We start from the raw sequence: 17,905 nt of genomic DNA, 5'->3' as shown, positions 1-17,905 counted from the left end.
GTTAACTTGCAGGAGTGTTCTCATGCATATTCGATAAACATGCAGCAGTTGAAAGAAATTTGTTTCAAATGGCCTTACAAGTTTTTAACAATTGTGGGAACAGATTCCAAGAGTCTTCTGAGTTCGGTTTCCGAAAAAAATCAAATAAAAACATGAAAAATTTCAAGTAAACAAAACTCGGAAGCACTTAACGGATACAACTGATACTCTTGAAACTATACTACGAGAAGTTTTATGTTGATATTCAAAACATAACCAAAAAAAGGTATGCAACAGAGCTCTTATCAAAGCTTCAATCTCAAAACAAAACCAGAAATTTTTGGGGCATTCATTTTGTTTGTTTTTCCTCCAAAAGCAGCGGCAAAACTTGCTCGCTAGACTGTGAAAAAGGCTGATTTGAGTCAGTTTTTCTATTTTAAAATATTTCAAAATAGATGAATCCTACTTTAGGAGTGAGCATTTCCGGTCCGTACTTCCTTCACCCTTACGAGGATTATTCTCAAGAACTCCCAAGCTATGATTTGTTGCTTATTTTGCTGCTGCAAACCAAGATGATGATAAAAGATTGAAATGATGTGTGTGTCGGTCGAAATGAATGTCGGTATATTGGCCGGAGAGCCAAAATTAGGGACGGTATCGCAAATTATAGGCCAAAGAATATGAAACATGAGACGGGAAAAATGTGGATGCGAAACGATTCCCCAAGAATGGGGGGATGATGATGATGATTCGTATATCTGAATGGGGTTTGGTCGGCCGTACGGAAGTGAACCTTTTGCGTTTGCCTTCTCTGAAGAAGGGGTGGTGTTTTGTTTATGTGTTTGTCTGTTTTATTGTTTGTTTGTTTGCTAGTTTGTTTGGTACTCTTGGGACTTCTAACTTCTAACAATATAGGCTAAATATAGCAGTAGAAGTAACTTATTTTACATGTTTTGAGGATGGGGAACAGGAAGAAGAGTAAGTTATACCATAGATATAGACATAATTAACATTAAAATTCAATATTAAGCTATCAAGCGGAAGCGGTTCATGCTAGTCTATGAAGAATACTTCTGAGCTAATCATTTTCGTTTTATTGTTTGTTTTTGAGACGGGGACAAGGAATTTTAGTTTATTAATTGGTTCTAATCTCATTGGGTTTTCAAACGGATTGAAAGACACAAACACAAGAGACTAACTGACTAACTAGAGAATGGGTCCAATTGTTGCGAAGAACTCCTTTTCGCTTGCAGTGAATTAAATTGAGTTTTGTGAGAACCATTTTGAGCCGAAACAGTGATGATATAATTGTGTCAAATTGTAAAGGGAATGTGAGTGTCCTGCTTCGTTATTTAATTTTACTAGGATAAAAATAGTCTCTCGTAAACTCGAGCGTTTTTTTGTAATATTACATTCTACAGACCCCTCTACAGTTGTTATAAAAGTTTTGAAATAGTTTCTTTCACAATGTTTTCAATTGTCTAAACAACAGTTTTTTTTAAACAATCTTTTAAACAGTTTCTTTGAAAGCACATTAAACAATAACTTTGGTACTCTTTTCAAAAATCCTTTGAACAGTCCACTAAATACTTTCTCATCAGTTTTCTTAATTTCAAAGTCCTCCAACATTTTATCGATGGTAACTTTAATGGCTCCTTCGATAATCTATCTCACAATATTTGCAACTGTTCTTTAACATTAAACGTACCGGAGGAGGTCAAATGACTTTTTTTTTAAACTTTAAATGACTATAAATGCTATTGTAATTGTTTTCTCACAAATTTTTCTTCATGGCTATTTTTATTTAAAAAATGCACGTATTTTTTAATTACAATATTTTTTTCAAAGCTTGTAGATTTCGAAAAATGGTATGTGGTACACGTATTTTATATCGCCAGAGGTCTAATGACCCCTAACAGTTTTTCGCTAAAATTCACTTGTTTCACAACCGATTTTTACAAAATTTATAGTTTCGGAAAGCTTGTAACATCACTCAAATATGATTTTCGGACAACATTAAGCTACAATCATTTATTTTAAAGTTATTCAAAGTCAGTTAATCAGTGCTCGAAAAAAAATCACTTAGTGTCTGACAAAGCTGAAGTTGGAAACTATATGGTGCACATATGGAAATATTTTGATAAAATTTCTTTAGATCATGGCCACAAAAAATGGTCAAAAAATAGTACTTTATAATTAATCAACCGCCAAAGCTGTTCCAGTTACAGTAGAAAATTTTTTAAAAATGAATTGGAAAGTTGAATGAATTGGCGATATTTTGGCATTTTAAAATTTCATAACACGAAACAAAGAATTTTGACGACTATTCGAAGGTAGCTGTCTTTTAAACTTTTTATCAATATATGCATTTTCTGAGACAATTCTAGGAACGAAATTCGACTTTGCACTGGATTTGGAGTATGTTAACGCGTGTTATCGCAATAAATCTTCCCTTTCATGTGCATATAGTTTTATTGCCTAAATCTTACGTTAACATTCTCAAAATCCAGTGCAAAGTCGAATTTAGGTGTTAGAATAGTCTCAAAAAATGCAAATTGATAAAAAAATCGGAAAATAGCTACCTTTGAAAAGTCGTCAAATATTACGTGTTTCGTGTTTTATAAATCTAAGGATGCCAAAATGTCACAAATTACGTCAACTTCCAAATCACTTTTCATAAATTTTATACTGTGACTGAAACAGCTTTGGCGGTTGTAATGCATGTTAGTTCTTACATCACTTTTTTACACTTTTTGTGGCCTCGATCATAATAATAAAAAAAATCCATATGTGTAACGTATAGTTTCATTTCACTTTAAGCACTTAATATGACTTACAGCCTTCTTGCCGAAGTATGTTTTTTTTAAAAAAAAAAAAGAAATCGTCTTTAAATAACTTTGGAATTAATGATTGTAGCTGAATATTGTCAAAAAAAAAAACATATTTGAATTACATTACAAGCTTTCCAAAACTAAAAATTTTGTAAAAATCGGTTGAGAAACAAGAGTTTCATTTGAGAGAGTCATTTGACCCCTTGCAGTATAAACAGTTAAATACAAATTGGCGGTATGTTTAGTGTTAAATACTTAGTTTATAAAAAATTATTCAAATATCTAAGATATCCAAAGTTTTCAATTATTGAATTCCTGCTAGCTTTGTTCTCGTGCAATAATAGCTCTCCTGGACTAGATGGCTCAAAATTTAGTTTAGTTTTAAGTTCGGCCCGGTCCGGTAGCCCGGATTTCATTGAAAAAAGCCCGGATTTTGCCCGAATTTATTCACTTCATTTGCCAAAACAAACAAATTGTGTAGTAAAAATTTCAATTTACGCGTCCAAAACGAAAGTTTTTAAGCAAGTTTTATTAAAATATTCGTGACAAGTTTTTTGAAAGTCTTAGATACGATAAAAAATTGCTGAAGAGAAAACATTTTTTTTCAAGATTTTTTTTCTTGATTTGTAATTGCTGGAATTCGACCAAATTTGCCCGGATATTGCCTGGATTTTTGGTTGACATTTTAAAATCAATTGCCCGGATTTTGCCACGTTTTTGGAAAAATAGCCAGGATTTGTCCGGCCCGGGTGCGTGCTGAAAAAATTCTGGTAACCTTACTCTAGATTGCCTCAGTTTATTGACAACAGAGGCAGAGATAGCATTCGAAAGCAAAACAGAAATGGCTGCGGTTTTCTTGGATATTAAAGGCGCTTTTGAAAAAGTTGCAATATCTGTTCTTTCTGAGAGCTGAATAGATGTGGTCTTTCTCCAAGTCTTAACAACTTCCTATTTAATTAACATTCTGAAAAGTGTATGAACTTTAACTATAGAACATTAAAATATATGGGTGTTCCACAGGGTTCATGCCTTAGCCCTTTTCTCTACAATATCTACATCAGTAACATCGACGATTGTGTCAAAGAGTCGTGTAAGTTTTTGCAACTAGCTGATGATGCTGTTGTTTCAATAATTGGATCAAAAGATATGCAATATACTTTGTTCAAAACCACTGTGTTATCAGTTATAGAATATGGTAGTTTTTGCTTTAAGGATGCTGCTAAAACGCACTTAGGTAAAGTTGGAGAGGATTCAATACAGATGCATTTGAATATCACTTGGAAGTATGCCTTCAAAGCAGGTTAAAAGTTTGGAGATATTAGCAGGAGTACTTTCCCTGAAATGTCGATTTCTAGAGCTTTCTCTAAGGTTTCTGATCCGTCCAAAATTTAAAAATATCCAAATTATAGACAGCTTTAAAAAATTGTTTGGCTACAAATAACGATCAAGGTTTATGAGAGTTTATGACCGATTTTTTACATTAAACATAACACCATTCGATAATAATGATCATACCAATACCATAGCTTCGGAAAGAGAGCACGGTTTCTTGGCATTTCTATGAGAAATTAAATTAATTATATCTCAGAAGACATTAAATAATTAGTCAAACCCGGCCAATTTAGTAATAAATACAGTCAAAACGAACCAGGCTACAGGTTCTACACTGATGGCTCAAGTATTGATGGAGGATTCGGATTCGGGATTGTGAATACCATGTGTAACAAATTCTATAAATTGGAGAACCAGCTTGCGAGTAACTTTTGAATTGCGAGTAACTTTTGAATGCATCGATGGAACTGAAAGACATTTTCAGTGAATCTGCCGAATAATGTAATATTTACATGTGCATTTTTTTTTGTACCGGTCATTCAAGTGGTTTTTTAAAATAGCGTCCAATGAAGAAATTCGTCAACTTTAAATTTTGAGCGCACCTTCCCAAAACATGTTCTGTTTTCAAAAGATTTACATTCAAAATGAATCTTAACTTTAAATTATATCGCCAAATTTGGCAGGTTGTCTTTCTTCTGCACAAAAACAACATATTAGGGTAAAATACCTAGATTTCGACAGTTTTTGGATGTTTTGTAAGAGAAACCATGTAAATAAATTAATTGACTAAAGTTTTCCATTTTAAATATGATTGGTTTTACGCAGAGCGTACAAAATTCACCATCATCAGTCATAAAACTGTGACTGTGAAAAAGTTAAAGCAGTCGCATTCATAACAGACGCCTTCAAATGAGTAACCAGTCAAATGGAGCGTCGGAAAAATCATAGTCGCCTTCAGCCCGTCGTGATTTTTTTGACTGTGACGGAATAATGTTTACATCAAAAAATATCTTAAGACGACGCCAAAAAACACAAGTTTCGTTATGGTCGTGGCTGAAAAAAAAAATTATACAACGATCATCGTTTCCGTTTTTGAAGATTAGTCCAGGATAGTTCGGGACCGGGACTTTTCCGAACGTAACATCAACTGTCACGACCGAAAAGAATTCGCTAGGGACTTGAAGGACAATATCGACTACGCGCAAAAAAAATGCCTTTCATAATTATCTATATAAAAATTCCTTTACAATATTGTAACTCCGCAATTGGTAGTATTTTTATAATCCGAATTTTATTTGTTTTCAACACTGACAAATCGCCCAACAAGCAATCCAAATACACACAATTTTTCGAATCATACATAAAATGCTTTGAACCGACGCCGTCAACTTGCTTGACGACCGTCGTTTGAAAAATAACATCCCTCACGTGAACAGAAATCCATGACGATAGTCAAGGTTTTCCAACCCCTTGAAGCTTGACTGGTAGTCAAATGAGATTTGAAATGTGATGATGAAGGGAAATCAGCAACCATGTCAACAATGATGCTTGAAAAATGTCTGCTCTGGTTAGACGAATCAGACTTTTATCTTCATTCTCCACCTTTTTTATGGATCAATAGTTTCAAAGCAACGGTTTTATTATCCTTTTATTAAAACCTCTCGATGATCTAGTTTTCGACATTCAATTTTAGTTTTCGGCACAAAACGTTTTAGTTTTCGACAAGCGTATTTCCACCTCCTTTGTTAGCTCAGGAATATGAATATTTGTATACTGGAATTGCTTGTATACTTTACGGCGTTTTTACACCATGGAAACAACATAAACATACCCAAGAAGATGGGTGTCGAAAAATAGATTATTAGGTGAATTTTCAGCGCTAGTTTTCGACAGCTCAAAAAACATATAGAAATTTCATTCAATGTTAGCAAAACTATAAAATAAATTACCGAAAGGATTGATTTCAGAACCTTATCCAACCATTGATTCCTTTTAAGTTGCTTTAAATCGAATTACATAAAGGGAAGTTTTTTCGTGATTCAAAATCATTCTTATTTGGTTGATGGCATTAAATTTCACAGGTGATTTAGAATGTTACTTTTAAATGATTAATTCACTACTATTCAACATCTTATTTAGAAGAATTTTTATATTCAACGTATACTAAAGAGGGAGAGCAAAAATAGAAAAATATGAACATAGATAGCTTGAGCCACTAAATAGAAAGATAAGCCTTCATTTAAAAATTTGTCGAAAACTAGCTCATGTCGAAATCTAGAGTATCTACCCTATACTTTTTATCACCCCTCTCAAGTTAACAGTTTACAGTAATTACACGATTCCAGATCCAACCAAAACAGAGTGGAACTTGTGGAACTTAAGCCTAGTCCACACTAGGCAACATGAACTGCGATTTTTGTTATGAGACGAACTTTGTTGTCTGTTGTTGTTGTTGGAAACCTGAGACGGTCTCAGTGTCTCCCGAAGAAAATGGGAGACGCTGAGACCGTCTCGAGACGAACCGTCTCCTAGTGTGGAGGCTTTACGGAGGCGCTTTGCAGTGAAAACAGTCGCATTTGAAGGCAGTCTTCTCTGTCGATTTATCCATTCATTCAAATTTTAAAAAAATCTCTTAATTATCTTCAAAACATCCAGGATCGGGTGGTCGACCAAAATTTAGTAGTTTGAAATCCACCAAGGGCAATTATCACCAGAGCAGACATTTTTCAAGCATCATTGTTGACATGGTTGCTGATTTCCCTTCATCATCACGTTTCAAATCTCATTTGACTACCAGTCAAGCTTCAAGGGGTTGGAAAACCTTGACTATCGTCATGGATTTCTGTTCACGTGAGGGATGTTATTTTTCAAACGACGGTCGTCAAGCAAGTTGACGGCGTCGGTTCAAAGCATTTTATGTATGTTTCGAAAAATTGTGTGTATTTGGATTGCTTGTTGGGCGATTTGTCAGTGTCGAAAACAAATAAAATTCGGATTATAAAAATACTACCAATTGCGGAGTTACAATATTGTAAAGGAATTTTTATATAGATAATTATGAAAGGCATTTTTTTTTGCGCGTAGTCGATATTGTCCTTCAAGTCCCTAGCGAATTCTTTTCGGTCGTGACAGTTGATGTTACGTTCGGAAAAGTCCCGGTCCCGAACTATCCTGGACTAATCTTCAAAAACGGAAACGATGATCGTTGTATAAATTTTTTTTTCAGCCACGACCATAACGAAACTTGTGTTTTTTGGCGTCGTCTTAAGATATTTTTTGATGTAAACATTATTCCGTCACAGTCAAAAAAATCACGACGGGCTGAAGGCGACTATGATTTTTCCGACGCTCCATTTGACTGGTTACTCATTTGAAGGCGTCTGTTATGAATGCGACTGCTTTAACTTTTTCACAGTCACAGTTTTATGACTGATGATGGTGAATTTTGTACGCTCTGATTATCACCAAGCTAGCGGTCTGAATATTTTGCGCACGACTTGACCACCGTATTTGTTTGTTTTACCGGTGGTCAGCTTTTTTACCTTGTATAAACGAAGTCAGGCCTTTTTATGATTCAGCTGGACGAATTGTTAAGCTATTTTTATTTTTATCATTTCCCCAATCGAAATTTTTAGAAAGCTTTTGACATGGCCATCGGAACGGGGTAAACGCCCTAATCCCCCTCCCCCTCCATGAAGATGAAAAAATTTCAAATTCTTTATCACCTTTTGATGGACTGCCAAAATGATTCTAGAGTAATAATCTCAACTCTGAACTAAAGCCAAAACCTCGAGATCTTATCCCAGGTTCACAATTCTACTAATTTTTTTTTACTTTCTCACTTGTTTAAATTTAGTCTCGAATATCGAATTTCAATAACATTAGAATTAACTCGTCAGATTTCTCAGATTCTGCCCGATTTTTTCTCCTTTTTTTTTCAAAGGCCGAAACGTTGGTCAAATTGTAAATTTTGTATTTGCTTATTTTCTACTGAAATGCCAACTAAAATTACTAAATGAGCTTTTAGAATTATGTATTTTGCGCTCAAATTTGTTGTGAAAATTTTATCAATGAATCTTATTTAAAGATTTTTAAAAAGGATTGACTGATGTGTTTCAATAAAAAAAACAATATTTAAATTGTTTTCTAGAAAATTTCAATCGAATTATTTAGAGGCTGATAATGAGAAAAATAGCCCGAATTGGCACGGCTCAGATACTTTCGGAAAAAAATCGGGAAAGCTTAGGTCACAATCATTCCGGATTTTGTGGTTCCGAATTTTAATTAAACATTAAAATTTAATGCTTGTGATTAAATTTCGGATTCTCTATCCAATTTATTGTACTTGAATTTCAGTTTGGATCATCATTCGTAAAAAATCCTGATTCTAATCTTGATTTTGCTTTTCAAACTCAAACTTTTTGCATATTCCATATTCGAAATTCAAAATTCCGGATTTAAAATTGCAAACCAATTTTAAGATTTTGATTTGAAATTTTTACTTTTAATTTTTATGCAGGATCGGAACTTTAAAAAAATTTATAGCTCGCAATTTTTATTTAGATTCACATGTCAAATTTTGAAATAAAACTTAGTAACGAATTCATTTGGAAAGCCAAAAATACAGAATTCAAATAAGAGATTTTTGGTTTAGAGTCTGATGCAAATTTTAGGCTTCAAATTCGGGATTTAAATTTTAAACTTAGATTTAAAGGCAAGATTCAGATTCGGAATAAAATTAAAAATTCAGATTCAGCTCGAAGTAAAGTTTCTTAATCAAGATTAAAATATCAATGTAATAATTCTATAAAGGATTCAAATTGCAGAAGATCGTAGTTTCAAAATTTTGATTCGGGATTCAAAATTAAAATTTAATATTTAAGCAGAGACAATTATGAAACACAAACCAGAAGCAATCACAAATTTGTATAAAAAAATTTAGATTCATTTTAAAGATTTCGTTTTAAGAAAAATATAGATTTTTTTTAAATAAATATATTTTTTTTTGTTTATTTGTGACACTTTACCAACGTTTTGGCATTCGTGTCAATAAATAAATATATGTTTCTTATTCTTATTATGAATTAAATCATTGGTGTTAATTTTTTGGCCAAAGAACTTGTATTTTATCTTTGAGAGAAAATTCAACTGGAAATCTATTTTTTTCATTTGTTGTTTAACATTACATATTTATATTGCAAATTCTTTAAATACAAAGTTTCAAACTAAAGTCTTCAATTTTAATCAAGTTTACAAGAGTAGAAAATAAATCTGATTGAAATCGTGCACTTCATCTCTCATTTTTATTTGTAAAAATTTAATAAATTTTCACAAATGCTAAAAATGGTAATCTTTGTGGTTAAAAAGAATTAGCTTATTAGTATCAATTTTAAGTAAATACAATTTTTTTTTAAAATAAAACCTTCAAGATCCCATATTTATTTTTCAAAACTTCATATTAAAAATTTGCAACTTCAAGGATTTGTTCAGATTCTTGAAAGTTAGGATTTAAAATAAATACTTACTATTTATGTAAAATAGCTCAAATCCGAAAAATTATATATAACTTCCTTTTTTTCTTTTCTTTATGCACGCATTATTCAAGCAAAAACGTTATAGGAAAAAAATTGTCAGCTAAATTACAATATTACAAGATAGCTTCACTAAAAGTTTGATCAATATCCATCGATGCATTTGAAAGTTATTCACAAAACAAGTGTTGCATTTTTTTTCGAATATACTCCTTACTCAACTCTGGATGAAAAAATTACTAGCTTGGCACCGAGCATTCACAATAATATTTTTCTAGTGAAATACACCTAACGTCATATGAAAAATTGGAGCTGTCAAATTGAACAACAAGACCACAATTATATCCAAACAGTTATAATACTTAAATGTGAAATACTGACGAGTTCTATTAATTTCTTCCGCTAAAATCATTTACAAATACAAAATGATCCAATATGTTCTGAAAAACAAACTGAACTTATTAAAACTCTCATGATTCGAAATTAAGTTATCACGACTCGAATCTATTGAGCGTGCTATAAATTTTATTTGATGCTTCAATTTCTGTTGCCCTTCCATTATCATTTTTTCTAAGATTTTTTTTTAAATGGACTAGCACAAAAACTCTTCTCTGATGAATAATTAGTTTCCAAGCCCCTGCTTAAACCGTTTTTAATATTGAAAAAAAAAACTATCAATCAGATCATTGAATATTTGAATATTATGAATTTATCAAAGAACCTCGGGAAAAAAATTTTCATCGAAAGTTATGTAAAAGTATTGAAAATAGATTTTATATTTATTTGTGGGCTTGTAGCAACTGGGTTGCCAACTGAGCTATAGTTGGCAACCCAGTTGCTTCCTGAGCCGATGTTCGCGAGTTCGAGCCCAAGAGTAAAAATCGAACACAGTTCTACCGGATAAGTTTTTCAATGATTGCCCACCAATTTCAATGTTAATATAAAGTCGCGAATGCGTCGCGAAATTTATGTGCTTAAAAAATTGTAGTTTTCTCGTAAATTTTTGGTTGAAAGTTTTTTTTTTTTCAAGTTAAGAATTACCATAGCTTGTTGATGAAGTTCAGCTGCAAAAATCTGCATAACATAACGAAGGAAAAATGATTCTCAGATTCTCAGATAATTCAACTTTAGTTTTGTAATATATCGTAAAACGGGGTAACATTGATCACCGGGGTAGCTTTGATCAACGTAAAATTTCTCCACATAATCATCAACAACTAAGTCTAAAATTAAAATATCTCAAAACTTTTTTCTACGTTTTTCTACCAACATGTTGAGTTTCAAATTGGGGAAAACTTGGTTTGTTTTTGAAAATTTAAATGTAAGTAAACATGTTATTTCAAAATCTTGAAATATATATTTTTTCGAAGGCTTGCAAACAAACACCCTTCTTGATGAAATCAAAACGATAAGAAGCAGCATGTTGACTTATGTGACAGTTCAACTTTTTTCCTTAGTCAATTTATAGTTTTGGTATAGTTTTTGTTGTATGTTGAGGAAAATTTTTGATATTTAAAAATAGGGACGTTTTCCAAGAGTAAGCCAGTCTATGACAATAGGCTAGAAATCCTATTAAATGGTAAAGTTTAAAGGAAAAAATGAAAGGGGAATAGTGCGAGAGCCTAAAGAATTGAATGAAGGCAAAATTTCATTTTTTGTAGTTCCTATTTTATAACTAATGTTAAAAAATTTAACCCCTTAATTTATGCAGCATCATTGTCCATCTCAGATTTGAATTGTTGTTTGAAATTAACACACGAACTGCTTTAGTTTATCAATTACTAGCATTTGTAAATATTATGAAGGTGTTTTTTATTCTTTATTATCAAGAAAACTCGCTAAAACCGTCAAAATAGAGACTGATCTATCAAATTCCAATCAAAGACGAAATCGATTTAAATCAAATTTAAAGGAGTCTAATGAATTTATGCAACCATGTTTAACATTCATAGGAGTCCAGTTTTGGTTTTAAAAATATGAAACATGCCACATTCCCCTTAACAAAAAAAATCGAGAAATATTAAAAAAAAAAAGATCAATCTTACCAATCTCAATCTTACGGTACCAAAAATTTTGAAAAAACTATCAATAGTATTTCAAAATATTTAAAAAAATGCATGTTATTTTTCAATGAGACCACTCTATTTCCATAAAATGACAAAATAATTGAATGTTGTTGCGAGATCTATATTTTAAGATTTGTATCTACTTTCAATCACCTAACCCATCCAAAAAGTGTCACGAAGACGTAATGCTAGAGTGAAAGTGCTCAACAATAAAGTTGGACCTAAAACTGATTTAAATGTTATCTTCTATCATGTACCTACTGTAATTCCCTAACTACAACATGTTTGTGTGTTGATGGCTGTGTGTGCCTGCATATGTATTACTGTGTTGGAACTGTTTCTTCTAGAAATGTGACAGTTTTATGTTGCTTCTCTAATCTCTAGCCGCAAAAATCTAACGTTTAATCCGTAGAGGATACTTGTAGAAGGATCAAGTCGTAACAAGTACTTAGTTTTGGGGAGGATATAATCAACATCAACGTTGGGGAAATATTGTACAACATTGAAATTGTTTCAAATCTCTCTATAAAATGGAACATATAATTTTCTACAATTAGTCAAAACTCATCACTGCCACAATGATTTCACAAAATTCAACTTGAATGAAACCTGTCTTTTAGTTGATGATTTTTTTCTCAAATCTAGGGTTCAAAGGGGGATTAATTTTGGGAGTAAATTTTCATGTCTTCTAGATCTTTGCCTTTGCATTTGAAACTTATTTTAAACACATTGACGTGATGTTGTGATAAATTAGCTGAGTGAACATAGCTTCGGATGTGGTTTGCTTTTGCAGGTGAAAATCCAGATTGATATTTTGATAAATTTGCACTAAAAGACATGACTTTTTGTTACCTTCTTTTTTGTTTTTTTTTGTTTTTGGTTTCTTCTCAAGACACAAACATCAAAAAACTAAGATTTGGAATGGGTTGAATTTTTTTTTTGGGGTTTCTAGGGGGGAGAACACTCATTCTATGTGGGAAGGGAGTAAATTTTGTTTGGAAGGTTTTTCTTCTAAAATTCAAGGGTACAAGTCCTTTCGTTTGGTTTGAGGAAACTTTAAAAAAAGAGGAAGGGCCAGGGGAGGGGTGCAACAAGCGGTTCACATACTTACCGCGCTCACTTTACGGGCTTTTGCAGTGCCAGCTGCAGTAGCTGTTGGTGCGGTTGTTCTTGTGATTTCGCTCACCGACTCCAATCCTTCGCTCCGGATCGACATCTTCTCCTTGTTGTTGTCGTCGTTGCCCTTCTCCTGGCCCACGAACAGCTCGTAGCTGTGGCAGGAAAAGTCCGACGGGCTTTTGGCGATCTCCGGGTTTGCTGCGGCTGCCGCTGCCGCCGCATGGGCTTCCAGTTTGGCCGCTTTCGCTGCAGCCGCTTCTTCCGCCTCCTACAGATGACAAACATTGGGGCCATGTATGCCGAGCGCAAAAACAAGAACCAGAGAGACATATTAGTTCATTCCTACACCTCGGAATCCTCGATTCCGTGCCACACCACAACAACACTCAATCATTGGAAACATTGAACACATGAAAGCCAGACGTTTTGACGACAGCACGCATCACGACGATTCACACAAAAGTACAGTTGGTATAATTTTGGGCCTTGAATTTTTCGTGTTGTGTTTGTTTTTGGGATCCGCTTGTCCTGAAGTCCTTAAAGCGGTTTGCCAAGGCGTCGATAGTTTTTTTTTCCTTCTAACCAAACAACACTTACCAATACCAAACACATTAGCAGTTTCAATTAGCGTTTTTTTTTAAAGATATAGTGATAGAAGTTTTTGCACAACATTTAAAATCGTCAGATCGTCTCAAACATTCAAAGCTCACTCGCTCAGCACACAACACACTGTTATTGCATTTTTCTACATTGTACTTGTAAAAATCGAATATAAATTACTAAACCATAGGATGTAAACGAATTTTGATAAACAACAGGATGACTTTAGCGTTCCGTGAAATGATACGACGACAATCGTTATCAACCCAACTGGATGGGAACCGCTTGATGGTGACTTATTGCTGAATTTCTTGATTGCCCTCAAACTTTGGCAAAGCATTTTGAAAATATTTGAAAGCAATACCTACATGTCGTGTTTTACTGAATTTCACGTTCCTATATTCTACATCTGTGAAACGGTTCAATTCATACGCTAATTTGCCATTTTTATGCGTAACAAAAACAAATGTTTTCTAGTTTTCATAAAATTTTACAAGGAAAATTCATTTAAGAGAATCACGTTTTTCCAATCAAGAACGCTTCGCGCTTTCAAGCAACTTTTCGAAAAGTCTATGGAAAATCGCGCAACACAAAAACTTCGGGTTTCTTTTTTTCACGAAAGTGGATTTTATGCACTAATACTTGTTTGGCTTTGAGGCCCTCAAATATTATTATCTACTAATCAAATCCAATATACTTTTATAAAAAAAAAAAAAAAAACAAAATTAAATCCAGTATATTTCAAAACGCCGAAGAAGAAAAATATTTTTCATGCGAAAGGAATGAACAAACTTCGGGCCCGAGGAAAACCACCTAATGTTCCAGTGAGAGATGTACTAGCTGTGCTAGATTTGGACTACATGTTCGAATTCTGCCTTTTTCTAAAAGCTATCGATCTTCGTCTATAATTTTTTTTTTATTTTCATGTTTCCCTTTCTATCTTACTTTCTTCTCTCACAAAGTGTTGAGTTAAGCAAACAATTGTAAACAACCAAAATAGATTTTGGCTCCTTAAAGCCTAAAGGTATGAGCCGTTTCAAATAAAGAAAGTGTAAAAAAAAGGAATGAACAAAATAATTAAAAAAAAGTTAAACACGTTTAAAAAGACCTTATTTAAAAAAAAGTCGATTAAAAACAGGCTGTTTTTATCATTTCATGAGCAATTTGTATTAGCAAACTCATTCAATGACAAGCGCTGATGTGGTCTAGCGGATAGGCTGTTGCGAGTCTGATTTTGATATTTGATGGTGACCAGTGGACATAAGTAAAAAATATCAGTTTATTAAATCTTAAATCCAACTTTCCCAATTTATTGGAAAGAGGTTACAGTTTCATGTATGGACACGCTTTTTTTTATAACTCGGCTTCCTACACTCACTCGATTGGTTCAAAGTTGATGCATGAAGAGACACGAATTTTTTTTTTCGAAAACAACTTTTTTTAACTTTTGTTTATCGCTGACAAGAGTTGCTCGAAATTCAAATTCTTTGCTCTACAAGTTGAAGATTTAAACTCAACGCGTGTTGTGTAGTACTTTTTGAGCGAGAAACATGATTTTTGAACTTCTTTATTTACAATTATTTTTGTAATTTAATGTATAACTTCAGCTAGTCAGAACAGCTAGTCAGATGTCAGTACCATTTTATATTCAAATACTAGGGAATTTTATCCTGAGCACCCACTATGCATGCCTAAGGTTGCCAGATGGCGCGGGTTTTCCCGAGTTTGCTTGGATATTTAATACAATAGTTGGGAAAAGACCGATCCTGCTCAGTTGCCCGGATTTCATTGAAAAAACCCGGATTTTGCCAGGATTTATTCACTTTATTTTCCAGATAATAAAAAAAAAACACAAATTATGTTGAAAAAGTTTTTATTTGAGCATCCAGAATGAAATTTGGATAAAGTTTCATAAAAATATTCATAAAGGTTTTTTGGAAACCTAAGATACGGATTTTTGGGCGATAATTTCGAAATCAAATGGCCAGATTTTGCCAGGCTTTTAGATAAGATTTCCATGATTTGGACCGCACACGGGCTGAAAAAAATCTGGCAACCTTATGCATGATGAATTGCGTTTTTTTTTGCACTAACAGAGATATTGGCGATTTACGAAGAATTTTTTTGAATTTTGAAATATTTAGAGCTAAGATGGGGCAAATTCCGGTAATTCCATGTACCCATGAAAAAAAAACGTCGTTTTCAGTTATTCTCTTTAAGTTACATTATCAGTAGCAAATATATACGTTCATGAAAGCAAATATTTTACAAATAAAATGCATCTTTTACATGAAGGATTAAGAATCTTAAAAATTAGGGATTTATGAAATATGGATTTTATAAATTAAAAATTCAAAATTGAGTCCAAAAATTCAAAACATTTTAAAAAAAAACCGTTCTATCAAATATAAACTTTCTACGACTACTGATTTCGATTCCCGCTATCGGCTAGAAATTTTTTTGCGAATCTCATCCTTTCATTCTATAGCTGGCTATATAATTGGGATGTTCAATCAGTTTCCAGCAAAGTGGATTTGATTTAAATCAAACTGATTGTAATCATAATCAAAATCTCGATTTCATTCACTTGATTGTTTTTAGTTATTTCAATCAAAATTTCTACCTATACTTGGTGAATAAAATACTAAATTTTGTGAGTTTGGAATTATTTTTCTCATTTTTCCGGATTTTTAACCATCTAATTTTATTCATTCCCTCGGGAATTTGAAATGGATTTATTTCTTGCTCCTAGTGGATATTCCGCTAGTTGTGAATAATGAGGATGTTGGTCAGGACCCGCAATTAAAACTGTCTATACTGGATTGTTTCAAAGTGTATCCATGTTGGCAGAGAGGTTTCCTTTAGTCATAATGGGTCCTGTCCGGACTGTAGTTGGAATAATAACAGGAACGTAAGATGCCAATCACATACCACGTGGACACCCGAGGGGGATGCGGAAAGAGATTATGAAAATGTCTATGTTTGTCTTATGTATGTCTATGTCCTCGAAGAAGGGAGTAGGGGATTGGATAATGTCCACGTGGACATACTTCATAAATATCACTCAAATTTAATTCAATAAAGATAATTTGGCAAGTTGGCATTTCAATAAAATAATCTAAACCATGTCTGCTAATTTTTGTTATTTTTTTTTTCAAGCAAAGTAAAGTCAATTTCCTTTTTTTCATAACATCATCTGAATTTTTATGTTTTTTTTTTCTTAAATTTTGACCCTTAACGTTTTTAAAAGCTATGAATAAGGATTTATTCTTTTTATTTGCTGTTTTGATTTACCTGAACCAAGATAAGAAAAAGTCTGATTGAGTAAATTAGTAACACCAACACGTAGTCGTCTTTAAGGGGGGGGTAGGGTCTAACACTTTCAAAAAATCGATTTTTTTATTTTTTTATTTTCTTATTGTAAAACATTTCAAGAATGTTGTGTCAAATTTTCAAGTCAATTGAAGCAAAACTGTAGAAGTTATAGGCCTTTATCTCCTCCTATCTAATACTGCAAGAAAGCAAGAGCAGAAACTTCAAACGCGTTTTTCTCGAAAGCACATTTTTAAAGTCCGTGGACATCGTCATTTGAAAACTACTTATCCGATTCTTTTCAAATTTGGATCATATTTTCTACATATAAAATACCAGACCCCAACGTTTTTCTTTTTTGATTTTTTTACTTTGGGGAGATTTTAGAGGTGAAAAATGGCGGATTTTTAAGTGAAAAATCGTAGTTTTCACTTCAAACAGCCACAAAAATTTCATAAAAATATTTTTAAGTTAAATAAAAACGTTGGGGTCCAGAAAAACATCTATTAAAAAAATTTTGCTCTGATTTTTTGACTTCAGATGATTCTGTGCTGAGATACAGTGTCCACCGCAAATCCTGTTTTCAAAAAGGCATCCTCGAAAATGCTCCGTCACCGGTTCATTTTTCAATATTTTTCTACGAAAAAAATACTAAATGTTCTTTTAACAATGCTTTGTATAATGCAAAAAATTTGAATACATTTGTTTGAACGATAGCTCTAGAAAAAAATCGTGAAAATTGTGTTTTTTTATACCCGTTAGACCCTACCCCCCCCTTAAAAAGTGATTGGTGAATTTGAATAATATTTTTTCATTCAGTAAAGGAATTGCTAATTTGTTTGAGAAATTAGCGATTTTAATTCAAAAACTTTAAAACTTGTTTTCAAACTTTAAAAATTGAAAATTAGAAATATGTCACTGTGCACAACCGGGCCAGGGGTTTAGGTCAACTAAATGTCCACGTCTGTCCACGAGGTATCTTAACGGCCCCTAGGTGTTTCCGCTCAAGAAGTTCCTTGACGGGGACAGCGGAAAACATACATTACAAATACGAAAGGTTACGAAGGAATTTGACATTTTTTTCCAAGACAATCATAAACTCGCCAATTAGTCTAGAATGTCTTTTTGTTTCGAG

The 17,905-nt window shown here is 32.9% G+C and overlaps 1 protein-coding gene across 32 annotated transcripts in view; it reads right to left on the bottom strand.

The window, feature by feature from the left end:
• LOC129741722 (sodium channel protein para) overlaps window positions 1–17,905 on the bottom strand; it is a 344,044-nt gene that overhangs the window by 292,395 nt on the left and 33,744 nt on the right. For 30 of the 32 annotated variants that reach the window (XM_055733497.1, XM_055733471.1, XM_055733484.1 and 27 more), the window contains exon 7: window positions 12,851–13,126. In XM_055733497.1, coding sequence (XP_055589472.1) covers window positions 12,851–13,126 — 276 coding nt within the window. The remainder of the gene's footprint in view (window positions 1–12,850; window positions 13,127–17,905) is intronic. The other 2 variants (XM_055733486.1, XM_055733494.1) reach the window with 1 other exon arrangement.

The sequence above is a fragment of the Uranotaenia lowii genome, chromosome 2 (assembly GCF_029784155.1).
Source record: "Uranotaenia lowii strain MFRU-FL chromosome 2, ASM2978415v1, whole genome shotgun sequence".
NCBI lineage: Eukaryota > Metazoa > Arthropoda > Insecta > Diptera > Culicidae > Uranotaenia > Uranotaenia lowii.
The sequence above is the reverse complement of the archived record's forward strand: the minus strand, read 5'-3'. Positions and strand labels throughout refer to the sequence as shown.